General features: G+C 42.7%; 1 protein-coding gene across 6 annotated transcripts in view; it reads left to right on the forward strand.

Annotated features, from left to right (window-relative positions):
- The window catches only part of LOC106581515 (protein CASP), a 181,715-nt gene that overhangs the window by 55,130 nt on the left and 100,492 nt on the right, over positions 1-26,093 (forward strand). For all 6 annotated transcript variants that reach the window (XM_045704075.1, XM_045704070.2, XM_045704072.2 and 3 more), the window contains exons 3-6: positions 4,605-4,652; positions 11,585-11,663; positions 13,683-13,820; positions 17,532-17,655. In XM_045704075.1, coding sequence (XP_045560031.1) covers positions 4,605-4,652; positions 11,585-11,663; positions 13,683-13,820; positions 17,532-17,655 — 389 coding nt within the window. The remainder of the gene's footprint in view (positions 1-4,604; positions 4,653-11,584; positions 11,664-13,682; positions 13,821-17,531; positions 17,656-26,093) is intronic.

Genomic DNA, 26,093 nt, shown 5'->3' on the forward strand with positions numbered 1-26,093 from the left:
TTTATATATATATATTTATATATATATATATATTTATATATATATATATATTTATATATATATATATATATTTATATATATATATATTTATATATATATATATTTATATATATATATATATTTATATATATATATATTTATATATATATATATTTATATATATATATATATTTATATATTTATATATTTATATATATATATATATTTATATATATATATATATTTATATATATATATATATTTATATATATATATATATTTATATATATATATATATTTATATATATATATAAATATATATATATTTATATATATATATAAATATATATATTTATAAATATATATATTTATATATATATTTATAAATATATATATTTATATATATATATATTTATTTATATATATATATATATTTATTTATTTATATTTATATATTTATATATATATATATTTATTTATATATATATATATATATATATTTGTTTGTTTTGAAATCATCCTCATCTTAAATGGCAACGGCCGCCACTGGTATCAAGAATGGTCCAAGGACATCCAGCCAACTTGAGCTACAAAAGATCCTATCATGGACCAGCTTTGAATAGCCAGCCTAGAGATCAGATGACTTCAGACTAAATTACACTCACCCATATCAGAACAAGTGACACACCCACATCAGACCATTTTAGACTCGTCCACATCAGACCAGGTTAGACTCGTCCACGTCAGACCAGGCTAGACTCGTCCACGTCAGACCAGGTTAGACTCGTCCACGTCAGACCAGGCTAGACTCGTCCACGTCAGACCAGGTTAGACTCGTCCACGTCAGACCAGGTTAGACTCGTCCAAGTCAGACCAGGCTAGACTCGTCCACGTCAGACCAGGCTAGACTCGTCCACGTCAGACCAGGCTAGACTCGTCCAGATGAGTCTGTCTGCTTCATTATTCAGCCAGCAGGAGACCACCTCAGTACTTAACTGAGCTGTACTGTTCATGTGCAGAGTGTTCCTGGTAATGTTGATTCAGGAAGACAGAATGTAGTGTGTTGTAATTCATCTAATGTGTGAATAATACATTCAAGTTTTAGTCTTCATCTTTACTGAGAGCCTGACACCATAATGCCACTGTGCAGTCGAGCAATGATGACATCGCAACAATGGCCCAATTGCAGTGTTCTGTGGCTGGTATTGAATATACATATTTTAAGGGAGTGAGCTGAGACGCTCCAGGAAGAACTTAACCCTCTCCAAATCCTAACCTTGACTACAGGGTGGAAAGACTAAAAACGGACCTTCGATGAGAGTCAGTAGGGACAACTTCATCCTCCTCCCAGCCAAATAGACAGACAGACAGACAGACAGACAGATAGCCAGACTGACAGGGAGGGGCAATACCAGATGGCTAGGGGAGGCAGGATGCACATCCCAGCCATCCATCTTACTGTGTCTACCCTATTGACTGAGGAGCTGTTAAACACGGATTCTCTGGCATACACACATGTGCATGATTAACAGCCAATAGTGATACACTACAGGTCTTTCCCAGGTGTAGACCTTCAGCATGCTTCCTGCTAGTTGTAAATAACTAATTAGTCTGTTCAGCCAAATTAGAAAAGGACTGATTTAGAAAAGAATGGGTTTAGTGGAAACTTAAGGCACTCAAGCTGCTCAGGGTCCTTCACAGAACTGGGGGTGGGACTGGGGGAAGCAGGACGGGGGTGACTGTCCAGGGCCCGTTACCCACAAAACATCTACCATTGCTGATCTAGAATCCGCTTTGACTTTTAGATCATAAATGAATAAGATTGTAGGTCCTGACCTAATCAAAGTGGATACAGGCCCTGACCTAATCAAAGTGGATACAGGCCCTGACCTAATCAAAGTGGTGGATACAGGCCCTGACCTAATCAAGCTTAGTGGATACAGGCCCTGACCTAATCAAAGTGGATACAGGTCCTGACCTAATCAAAGTGGTGGATACAGGTACTGACCTAATCAAAGTGGTGGATACAGGCCCTGACCTAATCAAAGTGGATACAGGTCCTGACCTAATCAAGCGTGTGGATACAGGCCCTGACCTAATCAAAGTGGATACAGGCCCTGACCTAATCAAGCGTGTGGATACAGGCCCTGACCTAATCAAAGTGGATACAGGCCCTGACCTAATCAAGCGTGTGGATACAGGCCCTGACCTAATCAAGCGTGTGGATACAGGTCCTGACCTAATCAAAGTGGATACAGGCCCTGACCTAATCAAAGTGGTGGATACAGGTCCTGACCTAATCAAGCTTGGTGGATACAGGTCCTGACCTAATCAAGCGTGTGGATACAGGCCCTGACCTAATCAAAGTGGTGGATACAGGTCCTGACCTAATCAAAGTGGATACAGGTCCTGACCTAATCAAAGTGGTGGATACAGGCCCTGACCTAATCAAAGTGGATACAGGCCCTGACCTAATCAAAGTGGATACAGGTCCTGACCTAATCAAAGTGGATACAGGCCCTGACCTAATCAAAGTGGATACAGGCCCTGACCTAATCAAAGTGGATACAGGTCCTGACCTAATCAAAGTGGATACAGGCCCTGACCTAATCAAAGTGGATACAGGCCCTGACCTAATCAGGGGCAGTCTAATAAGTGTACACACACACACACACACACACACACACACACACACACACACACACACACACACACACACACACACACACCACTGTGGTAGTTAGTATCATGTGTTCCTGGTCTAAAGTGTATCTATCTTTATCCAGGAGCCTTGCAGGTAGAACCATCTGTACAGGATGACCATTCTGTCCTACTGTAGTTTACTGTAGTGTGGTTTACTGTGGTGTAGTTTACTGTGGTGTGGTTTACTGTGGTGTAGTGTGGTTTACTGTGGTGTAGTTTACTGTGGTGTGGTTTACTGTGGTGTAGTGTGGTTTACTGTGGTGTAGTTTACTGTGGTGTAGTGTGGTTTACTGTAGTGTGGTTTACTGTGGTGTAGTGTGGTTTACTGTGGTGTAGTTTACTGTGGTGTGGTTTACTGTGGTGTAGTGTGGTTTACTGTGGTGTAGTTTACTGTGGTGTAGTGTGGTTTACTGTAGTGTGGTTTACTGTAGTGTGGTTTACTGTGGTGTGGTTTACTGTGGTGTAGTGTGGTTTACTGTAGTGTGGTTTACTGTGGTGTAGTTTACTGTGGTGTAGTGTGGTTTACTGTAGTGTGGTTTACTGTAGTGTGGTTTACTGTGGTGTGGTTTACTGTAGTGTGGTTTACTGTGGTGTAGTGTGGTTTACTGTAGTGTGGTTTACTGTAGTGTAGTTTACTGTAGTGTGGTTTACTGTGGTGTAGTGTGGTTTACTGTAGTGTGGTTTACTGTAGTGTGGTTTACTGTGGTGTGGTTTACTGTAGTGTGGTTTACTGTGGTGTAGTGTGGTTTACTGTAGTGTAGTTTACTGTAGTGTGGTTTACTGTGGTGTAGTGTGGTTTACTGTAGTGTGGTTTACTGTGGTGTAGTGTGGTTTACTGTAGTGTGGTTTACTGTAGTGTGGTTTACTGTAGTGTGGTTTACTGTGGTGTGGTTTACTGTGGTGTGGTTTACTGTGGTGTGGTTTACTGTGGTGTGGTTTACTGTGGTGTAGTGTGGTTTACTGTGGTGTAGTTTACTGTAGTGTGGTTTACTGTGGTGTAGTTTACTGTAGTGTGGTTTACTGTGGTGTAGTGTGGTTTACTGTAGTGTGGTTTACTGTGGTGTGGTTTACTGTGGTGTGGTTTACTGTGGTGTGGTTTACTGTGGTGTGGTTTACTGTGGTGTAGTGTGGTTTACTGTGGTGTGGTTTACTGTAGTGTGGTTTACTGTGGTGTAGTGTAATGTAATGTGCTGTAGTGTAATGTGCTGTGTAGTGTAGTGTAATGTGCTGTAGTGTAATGTGCTGTGTAGTGTAATGTAGTGTAATGTGCTGTGTAGTGTAATGTAGTGTAATGTGCTGTGTAGTGTAGTGTAGTGTAATGTGCTGTGTAGTGTGCTGTGTAGTGTAGTGTAATGTGCTGTGTAGTGTAGTGTGGTGTGCTATAGTTTAGTGTAGTGTAATGTGTAGTGTAATGTAATGTGCATTGTAGTGTAATGTGCTGTGTAGTGTAGTGTGCTGTGTACTGTGCTGTACTGTGCTGTGTAGTGCAGTGTCGTGTAGTGTAATGTGTATTGTAATGTGTAGTGTAGTGTAATGTGCTGTGTAGTGTAGTGTAATGTGCTGTGTAGTGTAGTGTAGTGTAGTGTAATGTGCTGTGTAGTGTGTAGTGTGTGCTCCGCTGCATCTCTACAGGGCTTTAGTCTAGCTAACTGACAGTGTGGATTTGCATGTTCCCAGAGATACACACTTCACCAGGAATCTAATAAAAAACCACTGGGTCATGCTCTAATGCCATGCAATGGGACTGGGGGGGTGCTGTAAATGTGCAAAATGTGCTATGAACAGGGTTGATGTGGTCAAACAGGCTCATGCCAGTGTGGGTGAAACTACATGATGTATAGATTAGTACTGTGTGTTTTATCAGTGTACTCAGTGACTCTGGGAAACGATCCATTGTAAACGGTTTCTTCTATGTCTTTCAGGATGTAAGGAAACAGGCGGCTCCTCTGCTCAAGAGTTTCCAGGGAGAGGTAAGACTTTTGTCTCTTTTGTATTACATAGATGTACTGTGTGAGTAGCATCTTGTATTGCAGTACATAGATGTACTATGTGAGTAACCTTTTGTATTGCAGTACATACACTGCCAGTCAAAAGTTTGTAAACACCTACTCATTCAAGGGTTTTTCTTTATTTGGACTATTTTCTACATTGTAGAATAACAGTGAAGACATCAAAACTATTAAATAACACATATGGAATCATGTAGTAACCAAAGAAGTGTTAAACAAATCAAAATATATTTTATATTTGATATTCTTCAAATAGTCACCCTTTGCCTTGATGACAGCTTTGCACACTCTTGGCATTCTCTCAACCAGCTTCACCTGGAATGCTTTTCCAACAGTCTTGAAGGAGTTTCCATATACTTGTTGGCTGCTTTTCCTTCACTCTGCGGTCCAACTCATCTCAAACCATCTCAAATGGGTTGAGGTCGGGGGATTGTGGAGGCCAGGTCATCTGATGCAGCACTCCATCACTCTCCTTCTTAGTCAAATACTGTACTGTGCGTAACCTCTTGTATTGCAGTACATAGATGTACCGTGAGTAACCTCTTGTATTGCAGTACATAGATGTACTGTGAGTAACCTCTTGTATTGCAGTACATAGATGTACTGTGAGTAACCTCTTGTATTGCAGTACATAGATGTACTGTGAGTAACCTCTTGTATTGCAGTACATAGATGTACTGTGAGTAACCTCTTGTATTCCAGTACATAGATGTACCGTGAGTAACCTCTTGTATTGCAGTACATAGATGTACTGTGAGTAACCTCTTGTATTCCAGTACATAGATGTACTGTGAGTAACCTCTTGTATTGCAGTACATAGATGTACTGTGAGTAACCTCTTGTATTGCAGTACATAGATGTACTGTGAGTAACCTCTTGTATTGCAGTACATAGATGTACTGTGAGTAACCTCTTGTATTGCAGTACATAGATGTACTGTGAGTAACCTCTTGTATTGCAGTACATAGATGTACTGTGAGTAACCTCTTGTATTGCAGTACATAGATGTACTGTGAGTAACCTCTTGTATTGCAGTACATAGATGTACTGTGAGTAACCTCTTGTATTGCAGTACATAGATGTACTGTGAGTAACCTCTTGTATTCCAGTACATAGATGTACCGTGAGTAACCTCTTGTATTGCAGTACATAGATGTACTGTGAGTAACCTCTTGTATTCCAGTACATAGATGTACTGTGAGTAACCTCTTGTATTGCAGTACATAGATGTACTGTGAGTAACCTCTTGTATTGCAGTACATAGATGTACTGTGAGTAACCTCTTGTATTGCAGTACATAGATGTACTGTGAGTAACCTCTTGTATTGCAGTACATAGATGTACTGTGAGTAACCTCTTGTATTGCAGTACATAGATGTACTGTGAGTAACCTCTTGTATTGCAGTACATAGATGTACTGTGAGTAACCTCTTGTATTGCAGTACATAGATGTACTGTGAGTAACCTCTTGTATTGCAGTACATAGATGTACTGTGTGAGTATCAGACATAAGAAGCTCAGGCAATCACACCAAACAGTTCAAACTATGCAGAGTTTTTTTCTACTTTCTCCTGTTTTTGTCATCTCTTCTCATTTCCTCGCTCTCTTCTCGCTCTCTTCTCGCTCTCTTCTCGCTCTCTTTCTCTCTCGCTCTTTCACTTGCTCTCTTTCTCGCTCGCTCTTTCACTCACTCACTCAATCTCTCTCTCTCTCTCTCTCTCTCTCTCTCTCTCTGTCTCTCTCTCTGTCTCTCTCTGTCTCTCTCTGTCTGTCTCTCTCTCTCTCTCTCTCTGTCTCTCTCTCTGTCTCTCTCTCTGTCTCTCTCTCTCTCTCTCTGTCTCTCTCTCTCTGTCTGTCTCTCTCTCTCTCTCTGTCTCTCTCTGTCTCTCTCTCTCTCTCTCTCTGTCTCTCTCTGTCTCTCTCTCTCTCTGCCACTCTGTGTCTCTCTCTCTCGCTGCCCCTGGCCATGTTTAAATTGCTTCCTGTGAAAAGAGACAGGACAAAAACCCTGGCATCAGCCAATCACAGTCCACTAATCTTTAATTCCTGTCATTCTGCATGGCTGCACGTTTCTATAGGGACGTTGTTTTTTATTTGAGGTTTTTATAAATCACTCATTTGTTCCCAGTGTTAACTAGTTGATGGGTTAATCAATACTGAAGTAATAATTCCCATATCAAGGCGTTTTCTCTTTCTGTGTGTGTATTTTGTGTTCTAAGACTTTCCTTGGTTATTCCCCTTGGAGTCAATTATACCTAGTTTCAGCATGCTGCTGATTTGTCCTCCTATATTATACCTAGTTTCAGCATGCTGCTGATTTGTCCTCCTATATTATACCTAGTTTCAGCATGCTGCTGATTTGTCCTCCTATATTATACCTAGTTTCAGCATGCTGCTGATTTGTCCTCCTATATTATACCTAGTTTCAGCATGCTGCTGATTTGTCCTCCTATATTATACCTAGTTTCAGCATGCTGCTGATTTGTCCTCCTATATTATACCTAGTTTCAGCATGCTGCTGATTTGTCCTCCTATATTATACCTAGTTTCAGCATGCTGCTGATTTGTCCTCCTATATTATACCTAGTTTCAGCATGCTGCTGATTTGTCCTCCTATATTATACCTAGTTTCAGCATGCTGCTGATTTGTCCTCCTATATTATACCTAGTTTCAGCATGCTGCTGATTTGTCCTCCTATATTATACCTAGTTTCAGCATGCTGCTGATTTGTCCTCCTATATTATACCTAGTTTCAGCATGCTGCTGATTTGTCCTCCTATATTATACCTAGTTTCAGCATGCTGCTGATTTGTCCTCCTATATTATACCTAGTTTCAGCATGCTGCTGATTTGTCCTCCTATATTATACCTAGTTTCAGCATGCTGCTGATTTGTCCTCCTATATTATACCTAGTTTCAGCATGCTGCTGATTTGTCCTCCTATATTTGGGTGTCAAAGGGCGTGTGTGTGTGGAAGATGCCGTTGTAAACTTGGGTTTTATGGGGGATCGAGTGAGTGGACATTCTAGTTTTACCCAATGATTTCACCTCCCTGAGCGCCACACACACACACACCCACACACCGACACACCGACACACCCACACACCCACACACCCACACACCGACACACACCGACACACACACACACACACACACACACCGACACACACACACCGACACACACACACACACACACACACACACACACACACACACACACACACACACACACACACACACACAGAGAGATACCGTGACAGGCTGCCTTGCCGCAGGCCTGAGAATATTCCAGTGTAACATTGGGTTATGGTTCTTCTTTCTCAGCACAGTAGCCACTTATCATTTTATCAGCAGCTCCAGTCTGGTGGTGAGTTTTGACGTGGTTCAATGGTACACGTGTTGTTCAACTTGTCAGCTATATTCCGCTGTACTTACTGCGCACACACACACACTCTATGAGCACCTGCCTTGGTGACTTGTATTCTGATTGTTAGGCCTGATCATTGTGCCCTTAGCCTGTCAAATGAACCTGCTACATGTGGAATAGTATTAATATCATGTTGGAATTCCTCATGTTGTCAACCCTGTTATCCAGTTATCTATAGACCTGTTGTTGTCAACCCTGTTATCCAGTTATCTATAGACCTGTTGTTGTCAACCCTGTTATCCAGTTATCTATAGACCTGTTGTTGTCAACCCTGTTATCCAGTTATCTATAGACCTGTTGTTGTCAACCCTGTTATCCAGTTATCTATAGACCTGTTGTTGTCAACCCTGTTATCCAGTTATCTATAGACCTGTTGTTGTCAACCCTGTTATCCAGTTATCTATAGACCTGTTGTTGTCAACCCTGTTATCCAGTTATCTATAGACCTGTTGTTGTCAACCCTGTTATCCAGTTATCTATAGCCCTGTTGTTGTCAACCCTGTTATCCAGTTATCTATAGACCTGTTGTTGTCAACCCTGTTATCTATAGACCTGTTGTTGTCAACCCTGTTATCCAGTTATCTATAGACCTGTTGTTGTCAACCCTGTTATCCAGTTATCTATAGCCCTGTTGTTGTCAACCCTGTTATCCAGTTATCTATAGACCTGTTGTTGTCAACCCTGTTATCCAGTTATCTATAGACCTGTTGTTGTCAACCCTATTATCCAGTTATCTATAGACCTGTTGTTGTCAACCCTGTTATCCAGTTATCTATAGACCTGTTGTTGTCAACCCTGTTATCTATAGACCTGTTGTTGTCAACCCTGTTATCCAGTTATCTATAGACCTGTTGTTGTCAACCCTGTTATCTATAGACCTGTTGTTGTCAACCCTGTTATCCAGTTATCTATAGACCTGTTGTTGTCAACCCTGTTATCCAGTTATCTATAGACCTGTTGTTGTCAACCCTGTTATCCAGTTATCTATAGACCTGTTGTTGTCAACCCTGTTATCCAGTTATCTATAGACCTGTTGTTGTCAACCCTGTTATCCAGTTATCTATAGCCCTGTTGTTGTCAACCCTGTTATCCAGTTATCTATAGCCCTGTTGTTGTCAACCCTGTTATCTATAGACCTGTTGTTGTCAACCCTGTTATCCAGTTATCTATAGACCTGTTGTTGTCAACCCTGTTATCCAGTTATCTATAGCCCTGTTGTTGTCAACCCTGTTATCCAGTTATCTATAGCCCTGTTGTTGTCAACCCTGTTATCCAGTTATCTATAGACCTGTTGTTGTCAACCCTGTTATCCAGTTATCTATAGCCCTGTTGTTGTCAACCCTGTTATCCAGTTATCTATAGCCCTGTTGTTGTCAACCCTGTTATCCAGTTATCTATAGCCCTGTTGTTGTCAACCCTGTTATCCAGTTATCTATAGACCTGTTGTTGTCAACCCTGTTATCTATAGACCTGTTGTTGTCAACCCTGTTATCTATAGACCTGTTGTTGTCAACCCTGTTATCCAGTTATCTATAGACCTGTTGTTGTCAACCCTGTTATCCAGTTATCTATAGACCTGTTGTTGTCAACCCTGTTATCCAGTTATCTATAGACCTGTTGTTGTCAACCCTGTTATCTATAGACCTGTTGTTGTCAACCCTGTTATCTATAGACCTGTTGTTGTCAACCCTGTTATCCAGTTATCTATAGACCTGTTGTTGTCAACCCTGTTATCCAGTTATCTATAGCCCTGTTGTTGTCAACCCTGTTGTCTATGGAGGCTGTAATCGCTGGAAAAGGTGCTTCAACACACTACTGAGTAAAGGGTCTGAATACTTACGTAAATGTGATATTTCAGTTGTTTGTTTGTGCATTGGAAAAGGTATTCAGACCACTTGACTTGTTATATTTGCCTTTGATGTTGAAGCACACAGACTGGTGTTGTCCACCAGTGAATAAAAAGCATGGATAACCGCAATGGATTTTTTTTGTGGGGAACAAAATTGTATTGATAAGCTTTTATTAAAATGTTTTGCCTAAAGCCTGCATGTACCAGCTAACGGAAACCCTGGCGTGTGTCTGTGTGGCTCTGGCTGGGCAGCTGTTAACTGATAGCATTGTGGTTGAGTTTTACACGGCAGGGCCAGACAGACAGACGTGGTTAGCAACAGAAAGGCTGAACTGAACAGCTGAACTGAACGACTGAACGGCTGAACTGAACGGCTGAACTGAACGGCTGAACTGAACGGCTGAACTGAACAGCTGAACTGAACGGCTGAACTGAACAGCTGAACTGAACAGCTGAACTGAACAGCGTGTGAAGTAGAGAGAACTACTAGTTATTAGAGATCATCAGCATTCTTTTTTAAATTCTTTTTTATTTAACATTTATTTAACTAGGCAAGTCAGTTTAGAACAAATTCTTATTTACAATGACGGACTACCAGGGAACAGTGTCTGTTCAGGGGCAGAACGATAGATTTTTACCTTGTCAGCTCGGGGATTCAATCTTGCAACCTTTCGGTTACTAGTCCAACGCTCTAACCACTAGGCTACCTGCCTCTAACCACTAGGCTACCTGCCTCTAACCACTAGGCTACCTGCCTCTAACCACTAGGCTACCTGCCTCTAACCACTAGGCTACCTGCCTCTAACCACTAGGCTACCTGCCTCTAACCACTAGGCTACCTGCCTCTAACCACTAGGCTACCTGCCTCTAACCACTAGGCTACCTGCCTCTAACCACTAGGCTACCTGCCTCTAACCGCTAGGCTACCTGCCTCTAACCGCTAGGCTACCTGCCTCTAGCTACCTGCCTCTAACCGCTAGGCTACCTGCCTCTAGCTACCTGCCTCTAACCGCTAGGCTACCTGCCTCTAACCGCTAGGCTACCTGCCTCTAACCGCTAGGCCACCAGCCTCTAACCGCTAGGCCACCAGCCTCTAACCGCTAGGCTACCTGCCTCTAACCGCTAGGCCACCAGCCTCTAACCGCTAGGCCACCTGCCTCTAACCGCTAGGCTACCTGCCTCTAACCGCTATGCCACCAGCCTCTAACCGCTAGGCTACCTGCCTCTAACCGCTAGGCTACCTGCCTCTAACCGCTAGGCTACCTGCCTCTAGCTACCTGCCTCTAACCGCTAGGCCACCTGCCTCTAACCGCTAGGCCACCTGCCTCTAACCGCTAGGCTACCTGCCTCTAACCGCTAGGCTACCTGCCTCTAACCGCTAGGCTACCTGCCTCTAACCACTAGGCTACCTGCCTCTAGCTACCTGCCTCTAACCGCTAGGCTACCTGCCTCTAACCGCTAGGCTACCTGCCGCCCCACATTATAGACATGCACATGGAACACACCAAAACGCAGCAGTGCTATTAGCTGTCAGTTTGTCCGTCTGCCTGTTTTGATTAAATTGTTCCTCTTTTCTCCTCTCTCCTCTCATCTTCTAATCCTATCCTCCTTTCAGATCGATGCCTTGAGCAAAAGAAGTAAAGAAGCAGAAGGTTCCTTCTTGAACGTCTACAAGAGATTGATTGATGTCCCAGGTAAGAGATGGAGAGGAGATGGTTGTCCCAGGTTAAGAGATGGAGAGGAGATCGTTGTCCCAGGTTAAGAGATGGAGAGGAGATGGTTGTCCCAGGTAAGAGATGGAGAGGAGATGGTTGTCCCAGGTAAGAGATGGAGAGGAGATGGTTGTCCCAGGTTAGAGAGGAGAGGAGATGGTTGTCTCAGGTTAAGAGATGGAGAGGAGATGGTTGTCCCAGGTTAAGAGATGGCGAGGAGATGGTTGTCCCAGGTAAGAGATGGAGAGGAGATGGTTGTCCCAGGTAAGAGATGGAGAGGAGATGGTTGTCCCAGGTTAGAGAGGAGAGGAGATGGTTGTCCCAGGTAAGAGATGGAGAGGAGATGGTTGTCCCAGGTTAAGAGATGGAGAGGAGATGGTTGTCCCAGGTAAGAGATGGAGAGGAGATGGTTGTCCCAGGTTAGAGAGGAGAGGAGATGGTTGTCCCAGGTTAGAGAGGAGAGAAGATGGTTGTCCCAGGTAAGAGATGGAGAGGAGATGGTTGTCCCAGGTTAAGAGAGGAGATGTTTGTCCCAGGTTAAGAGAGGAGATGGTTGTCCCAGGTTAAGAGAGGAGAGGAGATGGTTGTCCCAGGTTAAGAGAGGAGAGGAGATGGTTGTCCCAGGTTAGAGAGGAGAGAAGATGGTTGTCCCAGGTTAGAGAGGAGAGAAGATGGTTGTCCCAGGTAAGAGATGGAGAGGAGATGGTTAAGAGAGGAGATGTTTGTCCCAGGTTAAGAGAGGAGATGGTTGTCCCAGGTTAAGAGAGGAGAGGAGATGGTTGTCCCAGGTTAAGAGAGGAGAGGAGATGGTTGTCCCAGGTAAGAGATGGAGAGGAGATGGTTGTCCCAGGTTAAGAGATGGATGCTGTTTGTGTGTAGTACCAGGCCATCATCCACTCAGGTCGGTGACATGCTGTTTAGACTGCTCCTTCGTCCATAGAGACAGGCTCATCAGCGCTAACAGGGGAAGACAAAGCTGTAGAACTATATTTCATCCTCTGGGAATTGTGTGAGAATGACAGGTCACTCCTAGCACCATTTCTCTCTCTGCTGTATTTCTATGCTTTAGGCCTATTGTACCTGTAGTTTACTGTGGTGAGCATGGCTGTCCCAACCCTGGCTGGTCTGTTCTTAACTTCACACACCATAATGAGGTCATTTCATACATGCTCATTCAAAGTAATTATTATTTAAAAAAATGTTTTAAATGTAACTAGGCAAGTTAGTTAAGAACAAATTCTTATTTACAATGACGGTCTACTCCGGCTAAACCCAGACGACGCTGGGCCAATTGTGCGCCTCCCTATGGGACTCCCGATCACGGCCGGGTGCGATACAGCCTGGATAGCTTGTTGTTGTGGATGTTGTGTGTTGAGGCCTACACACACACACACACACACACACACACACACACACCACACTGCTCATTTTGCGGGGATGATGATGTGCATCACTCTCCCATCACTTCCTACTTTACGCCTGTCAATCACCCGTCCCCCACCGGTGAGGACCAATCAGACTGAATGACTGACAAGCCCAACTTTATCAGAGCAACAGACAACACTGCTCCGCAAATCAGCTCTGACTTAAACTAGTGTCACATAGGGAATCACAAAATGCTTCCTCTGTCTCTGAATTCAAAGGGCTTTATTGGCATGGGAAACATCTCTCTCTGAATTCAAAGGGATTTATTGGCATGGGAAACATCTCTCTGAATTTAAAGGGATTTATTGGCATGGGAAACATCTGTCTCTCTGAATTTAAAGGGATTTATTGGCATGGGAAACATCTCTCTGAATTTAAAGGGATTTATTGGCATGGGAAGCATCTCTCTCAGCACTACAGCGTAGTAGAGTAGGGTGGATGACTGTATCTTAACTGCTCTTGTTCCTCAACAGGACCACTCCTCCCTGCACTAGCTAGCTGTGTGTGTGTGTGTGTGTGTGTGTGTGTGTGTGTGTGTGCGTGCGTGCGTGTAACCTAGTGTGTGTGTTTTCTCAGATCCCGCCCCTGTGCTGGAGTTGGTTCAGCAGTTACAGCTGAAGCTCCAGCGGATGCACGACATCGAGACAGAGAACCTCAAACTCCGAGAGACTCTGGAGGAGTACAACAAAGAGTTTGCCGAGGTCAAGAACCAGGGTGAGTCACTCTCTCTCACAAACCAATAAAATGGCGGGAGCAGGGAGGAAGGAAAGAGGTGTGCCAGACACACTGGAATATTTCCTCTAGAAACCCTGAAGGATCCAGATCATAGGAGAGGGGGGGATGAAGAGGAGAAGGGGGGATGGAGGGGGGGGGGGGACGAAGAGGAGAGGGGGGGGGGGGACGAAGAGGAGAGAGCGAGAGAGGGGGGGGACGAAGAGGAGAGAGCGAGAGAGGGAGGGGGACGAAGCGGAGAGGGAGGGAGGGGGATGAAGAGGAGCGGGAGGGGGACGAAGAGGAGAGGGAGGGGGACGAAGAGGAGAGGGAGGGGGACGAAGAGGAAAGAGAGAGAGGGGGGGATGAAGAGGTGAGAGAGAGGGGGATGAAGAGGAGGGGGGATGAAGAGGAGAAAGAGGAGGGGGGATGAAGAGGAGAGGGAGAGAGAGAGAGGGGGATGAAGAGGAGAGGGAGACGGAGGATGTCGAGAGGGAGATGGAGGGATGTCGAGACAGAGAGCTCAGTTAATTGGAACAGCTCAATAGCAGCAGTGTTCTATTCTGTTATTGATTATTCTACTCTCTAATCCGTTATCCTTTCAGACTGAATAGACCCCCCCACACACACACACACACACACACACACACACACACACACACACACACACACACACACACACACACACACACACACACACACACACACACACACACACACACACACCCAGACAGAGAACCACACACACACACACACACACACACACACACAGAGAGAGAAACCCTCAGCAGTTGACATTGATCCCAGCATCCTAAATGGTTAAGATGTTAAACAGCGGCAGGGTAAGAGGACTCTGAAAGAACTCTCCACTATTGATTGTGTGTCAGAACAGGGAGAATGGAGTTTAAATCACTCACTCGTTCACAGTGCTGAGAACTCTCAATCTTTATCTCACTTCCTTAAAGACATCTACCTATTAGATGGCTGCTTTTCATCTCTGTGGTTTCCCGTCTGTGGTTTCCCTTCTGTGGTTTCCTTAGCAGGGTATGGGGTATCAGCACAGCCAGCCAGACATCCCTCAGCAGGGTATGGGGTATCAGCACAGCCAGCCAGACATCCCTCAGCAGGGTATGGGGTATCAGCACAGCCAGCCAGACATCCCTCAGCAGGGTATGGGGTATCAGCACAGCCAGCCAGCCAGACATCCCTCAGCAGGGTATGGGGTATCAGCACAGCCAGCCAGACATCCCTCAGCAGGGTATGGGGTATCAGCACAGCCAGCCAGACATCCCTCAGCAGGGTATGGGGTATCAGCACAGCCAGCCAGATCCCTCAGCAGGGTATGGGGTATCAGCACAGCCAGCCAGACATCCCTCATCAGGGTATGGGGTATCAACACAGCCAGCCAGATCCCTCAGCAGGGTATGGGGTATCAGCACAGCCAGCCAGATCCCTCAGCAGGGTATGGGGTATCAACACAGCCAGCCAGACATCCCTCAGCAGGGTATGGGGTATCAGCACAGCCAGCCAGACATCCCTCAGCAGGGTATGGGGTATCAGCACAGCCAGCCAGACATCCCTCAGCAGGGTATGGGGTATCAGCACAGCCAGCCAGATCCCTCAGCAGGGTATGGGGTATCAGCACAGCCAGCCAGATCCCTCAGCAGGGTATGGGGTATCAGCACAGCCAGCCAGATCCCTCAGCAGGGTATGGGGTATCAGCACAGCCAGCCAGATCCCTCAGCAGGGTATGGGGTATCAGCACAGCCAGCCAGATCCCTCAGCAGGGTATGGGGTATCAACACAGCCAGCCAGACATCCCTCAGCAGGGTATGGGGTATCAACACAGCCAGCCAGACATCCCTCAGCAGGGGTATGGGGTATCAGCACAGCCAGCCAGACATCCCTCAGCAGGGGTATGGGGTATCAACACAGCCAGCCAGACATCCCTCAGCAGGGTATGGGGTATCGACACAGCCAGCCAGACATCCCTCAGCAGGGTATGGGGTATCAACACAGCCAGCCAGATCCCTCAGCAGGGTATGGGGTATCAACACAGCCAGCCAGATCCCTCAGCAGGGTATGGGGTATCAACACAGCCAGCCAGATCCCTCAGCAGGGTATGAGGTATCAGCTTGAATCTACTCTGAATGCAGACATTAAATGTACTCTTAGAGACAGCAGAAATGAAACGGGCTAGGTTGGGTCTGCTCTGCGGCCTGTGTGTTGACAGACGAGGATGCGAGGTTATGATGGCGAGGGTTTGTGCAGGTGGCAGATTGAAGAGAGTAAGGCTGGTGTTGACATACTAACTCTCTGGGATTGACATAAAAGGAGCACTCTGTTTGTGCTTAAAACAGCTGATATTTCATGACACATGAACAGGTTTACCTTTTTGTTATGAATCACCTCGCTGATGAAAGTGAGCCTGTTCATGTCCCGCCAGTGAATATCGTCTGGCTTTATGCAGAAACAGACCTCCCTTTTCTTTATTTCCTGGGATAGTCACCTGTTCAAGTGTCCTAGGGGAAGGAATTTGTTTGGGATTTCAAATCCCTCGGGTTGATCACCTGATTGGCCTTTTAGTTTCAAGCTAGGGTGAATCCTGTTTGTAATATTCCTTTCATTAAGGGACATCGTCATGTCTTCCACCCTCTCTCTCATGGTGTATTCTCTTTCCTGTCTTCCACCCTCTCTCTCTCATGGTGTCTTCTCTTTCCTGTCTTCCACCCTCTCTCTCTCATGGTGTCTTCTCTTTCCTGTCTTCCACCCTCTCTCTCTCATGCTGTATTCTCTTTCCTGTCTTCCACCCTCTCTCTCTCTCTCTCTCATGTTGTCTTCTCTTTCCTGACTTCCACCCTCTCTCTCTCATGGTGTCTTCTCTTTCCTGTCTTCCACCCTCTCTCTCTCATGGTGTCTTCTCTTTCCTGTCTTCCACCCTCTCTCTCTCATGGTGTCTTCTCTTTCCTGTCTTCCACCCTCTCTCTCATGGTGTATTCTCTTTCCTGTCTTCCACCCTCTCTCTCTCTCTCATGTTGTCTTCTCTTTCCTGACTTCCACCCTCTCTCTCTCATGCTGTATTCTCAACCCCTCTCCCTCTTTCCTGTCTTCCACCCTCTCTCTCATGGTGTATTCTCTTTCCTGTCTTCCACCCTCTCTCTCTCATGCTGTATTCTCTTTCCTGTCTTCCACCCTCTCTCTCTCATGGTGTCTTCTCTTTCCTGTCTTCCACCCTCTCTCTCTCATGGTGTCTTCTCTTTCCTGTCTTCCACCCTCTCTCTCATGGTGTATTCTCTTTCCTGTCTTCCACCCTCTCTCTCTCTCTCATGTTGTCTTCTCTTTCCTGACTTCCACCCTCTCTCTCTCATGCTGTATTCTCAACCCCTCTCCCTCTTTCCTGTCTTCCACCCTCTCTCTCATGGTGTATTCTCTTTCCTGTCTTCCACCCTCTCTCTCTCATGCTGTATTCTCTTTCCTGTCTTCCACCCTCTCTCTCTCATGCTGTATTCTCAACCCCTCTCCCTCTTTCCTGTCTTCCACCCTCTCTCTCTCATGCTGTATTCTCAACCCCTCTCCCTCTTTCCTGTCTTCCACCCTCTCTCTCTCATGCTGTATTCTCAACCTCTCTCCCTCTTTCCTGTCTTCTCACCCCCTCTCCCTCTTTCCTGTCTTCCACCCTCTCTCTCTCATGGTGTCTTCTCTCTCCTGGTCTAGAGGTGACTATTAAAGCGCTGAAGGAGAAGATCCGGGACTATGAGCAGTCCCTGAAGAACCAGGCTGAGAACCTGGTCCAGGAGAAACAAGTCCAGCTCCACAATGACTATGCAGAGAAGGAGAGGTGAGTTACAGTATCTACTAGGAATATAGAGAGGTGAGTTACAGTATCTACTAGGAATATAGAGAGGAGAGTTACAGTATCTACTAGGAATATAGAGAGGAGAGTTACAGTATCTACTAGGAATATAGAGAGGAGAGTTACAGTATCTACTAGGAATATAGAGAGGAGAGTTACAGTATCTACTAGGAATATAGAGAGGAGAGTTACAGTATCTACTAGGAATATAGAGAGGAGAGTTACAGTATCTACTAGGAATATAGAGAGGAGAGTTACAGTATCTACTAGGAATATAGAGAGGAGAGTTACAGTATCTACTAGGAATATAGAGGAGAGTTACAGTATCTACTAGGAATAGAGAGGAGAGTTACAGTATCTACTAGGAATATAGAGAGGAGAGTTACAGTATCTACTAGGAATATAGAGAGGAGAGTTACAGTATCTACTAGGAATAGAGAGGAGAGTTACAGTATCTACTAGGAATATAGAGAGGAGAGTTACAGTATCTACTAGGAATATAGAGAGGAGAGTTACAGTATCTACTAGGAATATAGAGAGGAGAGTTACAGTATCTACTAGGAATATAGAGAGGAGAGTTACAGTATCTACTAGGAATATAGAGGAGAGTTACAGTATCTACTAGGAATATAGAGGAGAGTTACAGTATCTACTAGGAATATAGAGAGGAGAGTTACAGTATCTACTAGGAATATAGAGGAGAGTTACAGTATCTACTAGGAATATAGAGGAGAGTTACAGTATCTACTAGGAATATAGAGGAGAGTTACAGTATCTACTAGGAATATAGAGAGGAGAGTTACAGTATCTACTAGGAATATAGAGAGGAGAGTTACAGTATCTACTAGGAATATAGAGAGGAGAGTTACAGTATCTACTAGGAATATAGAGAGGAGAGTTACAGTATCTACTAGGAATATAGAGAGGAGAGTTACAGTATCTACTAGGAATATAGAGAGGAGAGTTACAGTATCTACTAGGAATATAGAGAGGAGAGTTACAGTATCTACTAGGAATATAGAGAGGAGAGTTACAGTATCTACTAGGAATATAGAGAGGAGAGTTACAGTATCTACTAGGAATATAGAGAGGAGAGTTACAGTATCTACTAGGAATATAGAGAGGAGAGTTACAGTATCTACTAGGAATATAGAGAGGAGAGTTACAGTATCTACTAGGAATATAGAGAGGAGAGTTACAGTATCTACTAGGAATATAGAGAGGAGAGGTGAGTTACAATATCTACTAGGAATATAGAGAGGAGAGTTACAGTATCTACTAGGAATATAGTGAGGAGAGTTACAGTATCTACTAGGAATATAGAGAGGAGAGTTACAGTATCTACTAGGAATATAGAGAGGAGAGTTACAGTATCTACTAGGAATATAGAGAGGAGAGTTACAGTATCTACTAGGAATATAGAGAGGAGAGTTACAGTATCTACTAGGAATATAGAGAGGAGAGGTGAGTTACAATATCTACTAGGAATATAGAGAGGAGAGGTGAGTTACAATATCTACTAGGAATATAGAGAGGTGAGTTACAATATCTACTAGGAATATAGAGAGGAGAGTTACAGTATCTACTAGGAATATAGAGAGGAGAGTTACAGTATCTACTAGGAATATAGAGAGGAGAGGTGAGTTACAATATCTACTAGGAATATAGAGAGGAGAGGTGAGTTACAATATCTACTAGGAATATAGAGAGGAGAGTTACAGTATCTACTAGGAATGTAGAGAGGAGAGTTACAGTATCTACTAGGAATATAGAGAGGAGAGTTACTGTGTCTACTAGGAATATGGAGAGGAGAGGAGAGTTACAGTATCTACTAGGAATATAGAGAGGAGAGTTACAGTATCTACTAGGAATATAGAGAGGAGAGTTACAGTATCTACTAGGAATGTAGAGAGGAGAGTTACTGTGTCTACTAGGAATATGGAGAGGAGAGTTACAGTATCTACTAGGAATATAGAGAGGAGAGGAGAGTTACAGTATCTATTAGGAATATAGAGAGGAGAGTTACAGTATCTACTAGGAATGTAGAGAGGAGAGTTACTGTGTCTACTAGGAATATGGAGAGGAGAGTTACTGTGTCTACTAGGAATATGGAGAGGAGAGTTACAGTATCTACTAGGAATATAGAGAGGAGAGTTACAGTATCTACTAGGAATATAGAGAGGAGAGTTACAGTATCTACTAGGAATGTAGAGAGGAGAGTTACAGTATCTACTAGGAATATAGAGAGGAGAGGAGAGTTAGTGTCTACTAGGAATATAGAGGGGAGAGTTACAGTATCTACTAGGAATATAGAGAGGAGAGCTACAGTATCTACTAGGAATATAGAGAGGAGAGCTACAGTATCTACTAGGAATATAGAGAGGAGAGTTACAGTATCTACTAGGAATATAGAGAGGAGAGTTACAGTATCTACTAGGAATATAGAGAGGAGAGTTACAGTATCTACTAGGAATATAGAGAGGAGAGTTACAGTATCTACTAGGAATATAGAGAGGAGAGTTACAGTATCTATTAGGAATATAGAGAGGAGAGTTACAGTATCTACTAGGAATATAGAGAGGAGAGTTACAGTATCTACTAGGAATATAGAGAGGAGAGTTACAGTATCTACTAGGAATATAGAGAGGAGAGTTACAGTATCTACTAGGAATATAGAGAGGAGAGTTACAGTATCTACTAGGAATATAGAGAGGAGAGTTACAGTATCTACTAGGAATATATAGAGGAGAGTTACAGTATCTACTAGGAATATAGAGAGGAGAGTTACAGTATCTACTAGGAATATAGAGAGGAGAGTTACAGTATCTACTAGGAATATAGAGAGGTGAGTTACAGTATCTACTAGGAATATATAGGAGAGTTACAGTATCTACTAGGAATATAGAGAGGAGAGTTACAGTATCTACTAGGAATATAGAGAGGAGAGTTACAGTATCTACTAGGAATATAGAGAGGAGAGTTACAGTATCTACTAGGAATATAGAGAGGAGAGTTACAGTATCTACTAGGAATATAGAGAGGAGAGTTACAGTATCTACTAGGAATATAGAGAGGAGAGTTACAGTATCTACTAGGAATATAGAGAGGAGAGTTACAGTATCTACTAGGAATATAGAGAGGAGAGTTACAGTATCTACTAGGAATATAGAGAGGAGAGTTACAGTATCTACTAGGAATATAGAGAGGAGAGTTACAGTATCTACTAGGAATGTAGAGAGGAGAGTTACAGTATCTACTAGGAATGTAGAGAGGAGAGTTACAGTATCTACTAGGAATGTAGAGAGGAGAGTTACAGTATCTACTAGGAATATAGAGAGGAGAGGAGAGTTACAGTATCTACTAGGAATATAGAGAGGAGAGTTATAGTATCTACTAGGAATATAGAGAGGAGAGTTACAGTATCTACTAGGAATATAGAGAGGAGAGTTACAGTATCTACTAGGAATATAGAGAGGAGAGTTACAGTATCTACTAGGAATATAGAGAGGAGAGTTACAGTATCTACTAGGAATATAGAGAGGAGAGTTACAGTGTCTACTAGGAATATAGAGAGGAGAGTTACAGTATCTACTAGGAATATAGAGAGGAGAGTTACAGTGTCTACTAGGAATATAGAGAGGAGAGTTACAGTATCTACTAGGAATATAGAGAGGAGAGGAGAGTTAGTGTCTACTAGGAATATAGAGAGGAGCGGAGAGTTACAGTATCTACTAGGAATATAGAGAGGAGCGGAGAGTTACAGTATCTACTAGGAATATAGAGAGGAGCGGAGAGTTACAGTATCTACTAGGAATATAGAGAGGAGAGGAGAGTTACAGTATCTACTAGGAATATGGAGAGGAGAGTTACAGTATCTACTAGGAATATAGAGAGGAGAGTTACAGTATCTACTAGGAATATAGAGAGGAGAGGAGAGTTACAGTATCTACTAGGAATATAGAGAGGAGAGTTACAGTATCTACTAGGAATATAGAGAGAAGAGGAGAGCTACAGTATCTACTAGGAATATAGAGAGGTGAGTTACAGTATCTACTAGGAATATAGAGAGGTGAGTTACAGTATCTACTAGGAATATAGAGAGGAGAGTTACAGTATCTACTAGGAATATAGAGAGGAGAGTTACAGTATCTACTAGGAATATAGAGAGGAGAGTTACAGTATCTACTAGGAATATAGAGAGGAGAGTTACAGTATCTACTAGGAATATAGAGAGGAGAGTTACAGTATCTACTAGGAATATAGAGAGGAGAGGAGAGTTACAGTATCTACTAGGAATATAGAGAGGAGAGGAGAGTTACAGTATCTACTAGGAATATAGAGAGGAGAGTTACAGTATCTATTAGGAATATAGAGAGGAGAGGAGAGTTACAGTATCTACTAGGAATATAGAGAGGAGAGTTACAGTATCTACTAGGAATATAGAGAGGAGAGTTACAGTATCTACTAGGAATATAGAGAGGAGAGTTACAGTATCTACTAGGAATATAGAGAGGAGAGTTACAGTATCTACTAGGAATATAGAGAGGAGAGGTGAGTTACAATATCTACTAGGAATATAGAGAGGAGAGGTGAGTTACAATATCTACTAGGAATATAGAGGAGTTACAGTATCTACTAGGAATGTAGAGAGGAGAGTTACAGTATCTACTAGGAATATAGAGAGGAGAGTTACTGTGTCTACTAGGAATATGGAGAAGAGAGGAGAGTTACAGTATCTACTAGGAATATAGAGAGGAGAGTTACAGTATCTACTAGGAATATAGAGAGGAGAGTTACAGTATCTACTAGGAATGTAGAGAGGAGAGTTACTGTGTCTACTAGGAATATGGAGAGGAGAGTTACTGTGTCCACTAGGAATATGGAGAGGAGAGTTACAGTATCTACTAGGAATATGGAGAGGAGAGCTACAGTATCTACTAGGAATATAGAGCGGAGAGTTACAGTATCTACTAGGAATATAGAGAGGAGAGTTACAGTATCTACTAGGAATATAGAGAGGAGCGGAGAGTTACAGTATCTATTAGGAATATAGAGAGGAGAGGAGAGTTACAGTATCTACTAGGAATATGGAGAGGAGAGTTACAGTATCTACTAGGAATATAGAGAGGAGAGGAGAGTTACAGTATCTATTAGGAATATAGAGAGGAGAGTTACAGTATCTACTAGGAATGTAGAGAGGAGAGTTACTGTGTCTACTAGGAATATGGAGAGGAGAGTTACTGTGTCTACTAGGAATATGGAGAGGAGAGTTACAGTATCTACTAGGAATATAGAGAGGAGAGTTACAGTATCTACTAGGAATATAGAGAGGAGAGTTACAGTATCTACTAGGAATGTAGAGAGGAGAGTTACAGTATCTACTAGGAATATAGAGAGGAGAGGAGAGTTAGTGTCTACTAGGAATATAGAGGGGAGAGTTACAGTATCTACTAGGAATATAGAGAGGAGAGTTACAGTATCTACTAGGAATGTAGAGAGGAGAGTTACAGTATCTACTAGGAATGTAGAGAGGAGAGTTACAGTATCTACTAGGAATATAGAGAGGAGAGTTACTGTGTCTACTAGGAATATGGAGAGGAGAGGAGAGTTACTGTGTCTACTAGGAATATGGAGAGGAGAGGAGAGTTACAGTATCTACTAGGAATATAGAGAGGAGAGTTACAGTATCTACTAGGAATATAGAGAGGAGAGTTACAGTATCTACTAGGAATATAGAGAGGAGAGTTACTGTGTCTACTAGGAATATGGAGAGGAGAGGAGAGTTAGTGTCTACTAGGAATATGGATAGGAGAGGAGAGTTACAGTATCTACTAGGAATATAGAGAGGAGAGCTGCAGTATCTACTAGGAATATAGAGAGGAGAGCTACAGTATCTACTAGGAATATAGAGAGGAGAGTTACAGTATCTACTAGGAATATAGAGAGGAGAGTTACAGTATCTACTAGGAATATAGAGAGGAGAGTTACAGTATCTACTAGGAATATATAGAGGAGAGTTACAGTATCTACTAGGAATATAGAGAGGAGAGTTACAGTATCTACTAGGAATATAGAGAGGAGAGTTACAGTATCTACTAGGAATATAGAGAGGAGAGTTACAGTATCTACTAGGAATATAGAGAGGAGAGTTACAGTATCTACTAGGAATATAGAGAGGAGAGTTACAGTATCTACTAGGAATATAGAGAGGAGAGTTACAGTATCTACTAGGAATATAGAGAGGAGAGTTACAGTATCTACTAGGAATATAGAGAGGAGAGTTACAGTATCTACTAGGAATATAGAGAGGAGAGTTACAGTATCTACTAGGAATATAGAGGAGAGTTACAGTATCTACTAGGAATATAGAGAGGAGAGTTACAGTATCTACTAGGAATATAGAGAGGAGAGTTACAGTATCTACTAGGAATATAGAGAGGAGAGTTACAGTATCTACTAGGAATATAGAGAGGAGAGTTACAGTATCTACTAGGAATATAGAGAGGAGAGTTACAGTATCTACTAGGAATGTAGAGAGGAGAGTTACAGTATCTACTAGGAATGTAGAGAGGAGAGGAGAGTTACAGTATCTACTAGGAATATAGAGAGGAGAGTTATAGTATCTACTAGGAATATAGAGAGGAGAGTTACAGTATCTACTAGGAATATAGAGAGGAGAGTTACAGTATCTACTAGGAATATAGAGAGGAGAGTTACAGTATCTACTAGGAATATAGAGAGGAGAGTTACAGTATCTACTAGGAATATAGAGAGGAGAGTTACAGTATCTACTAGGAATATAGAGAGGAGAGTTACAGTATCTACTAGGAATATAGAGAGGAGAGTTACAGTATCTACTAGGAATGTAGAGAGGAGAGTTACAGTATCTACTAGGAATATAGAGAGGAGAGGAGAGTTACAGTATCTACTAGGAATATAGAGAGGAGAGGAGAGTTACAGTATCTACTAGGAATATAGAGAGGAGAGTTATAGTATCTACTAGGAATATAGAGAGGAGAGTTACAGTATCTACTAGGAATATAGAGAGGAGAGTTACAGTATCTACTAGGAATATAGAGAGGAGAGTTACAGTATCTACTAGGAATATAGAGAGGAGAGTTACAGTATCTACTAGGAATATAGAGAGGAGAGTTACAGTATCTACTAGGAATATAGAGAGGAGAGTTACAGTATCTACTAGGAATATAGAGAGGAGAGTTACAGTGTCTACTAGGAATATAGAGAGGAGAGTTACAGTATCTACTAGGAATATAGAGAGGAGAGGAGAGTTAGTGTCTACTAGGAATATAGAGAGGAGAGTTACAGTATCTACTAGGAATATAGAGAGGAGAGTTACAGTATCTACTAGGAATATAGAGAGGAGAGTTACAGTATCTACTAGGAATGTAGAGAGGAGAGTTACTGTGTCTACTAGGAATATGGAGAGGAGAGTTACTGTGTCCACTAGGAATATGGAGAGGAGAGTTACAGTATCTACTAGGAATATGGAGAGGAGAGCTACAGTATCTACTAGGAATATAGAGCGGAGAGTTACAGTATCTACTAGGAATATAGAGAGGAGAGTTACAGTATCTACTAGGAATATAGAGAGGAGCGGAGAGTTACAGTATCTATTAGGAATATAGAGAGGAGAGGAGAGTTACAGTATCTACTAGGAATATGGAGAGGAGAGTTACAGTATCTACTAGGAATATAGAGAGGAGAGGAGAGTTACAGTATCTATTAGGAATATAGAGAGGAGAGTTACAGTATCTACTAGGAATGTAGAGAGGAGAGTTACTGTGTCTACTAGGAATATGGAGAGGAGAGTTACTGTGTCTACTAGGAATATGGAGAGGAGAGTTACAGTATCTACTAGGAATATAGAGAGGAGAGTTACAGTATCTACTAGGAATATAGAGAGGAGAGTTACAGTATCTACTAGGAATGTAGAGAGGAGAGTTACAGTATCTACTAGGAATATAGAGAGGAGAGGAGAGTTAGTGTCTACTAGGAATATAGAGGGGAGAGTTACAGTATCTACTAGGAATATAGAGAGGAGAGTTACAGTATCTACTAGGAATGTAGAGAGGAGAGTTACAGTATCTACTAGGAATGTAGAGAGGAGAGTTACAGTATCTACTAGGAATATAGAGAGGAGAGTTACTGTGTCTACTAGGAATATGGAGAGGAGAGGAGAGTTACTGTGTCTACTAGGAATATGGAGAGGAGAGGAGAGTTACAGTATCTACTAGGAATATAGAGAGGAGAGTTACAGTATCTACTAGGAATATAGAGAGGAGAGTTACAGTATCTACTAGGAATATAGAGAGGAGAGTTACTGTGTCTACTAGGAATATGGAGAGGAGAGGAGAGTTAGTGTCTACTAGGAATATGGATAGGAGAGGAGAGTTACAGTATCT

Source organism: Salmo salar, chromosome 20, assembly GCF_965601325.2.
Source record: "Salmo salar chromosome 20, fSalSal1, whole genome shotgun sequence".
NCBI classification, from domain to species: Eukaryota; Metazoa; Chordata; class Actinopteri; order Salmoniformes; family Salmonidae; genus Salmo; species Salmo salar.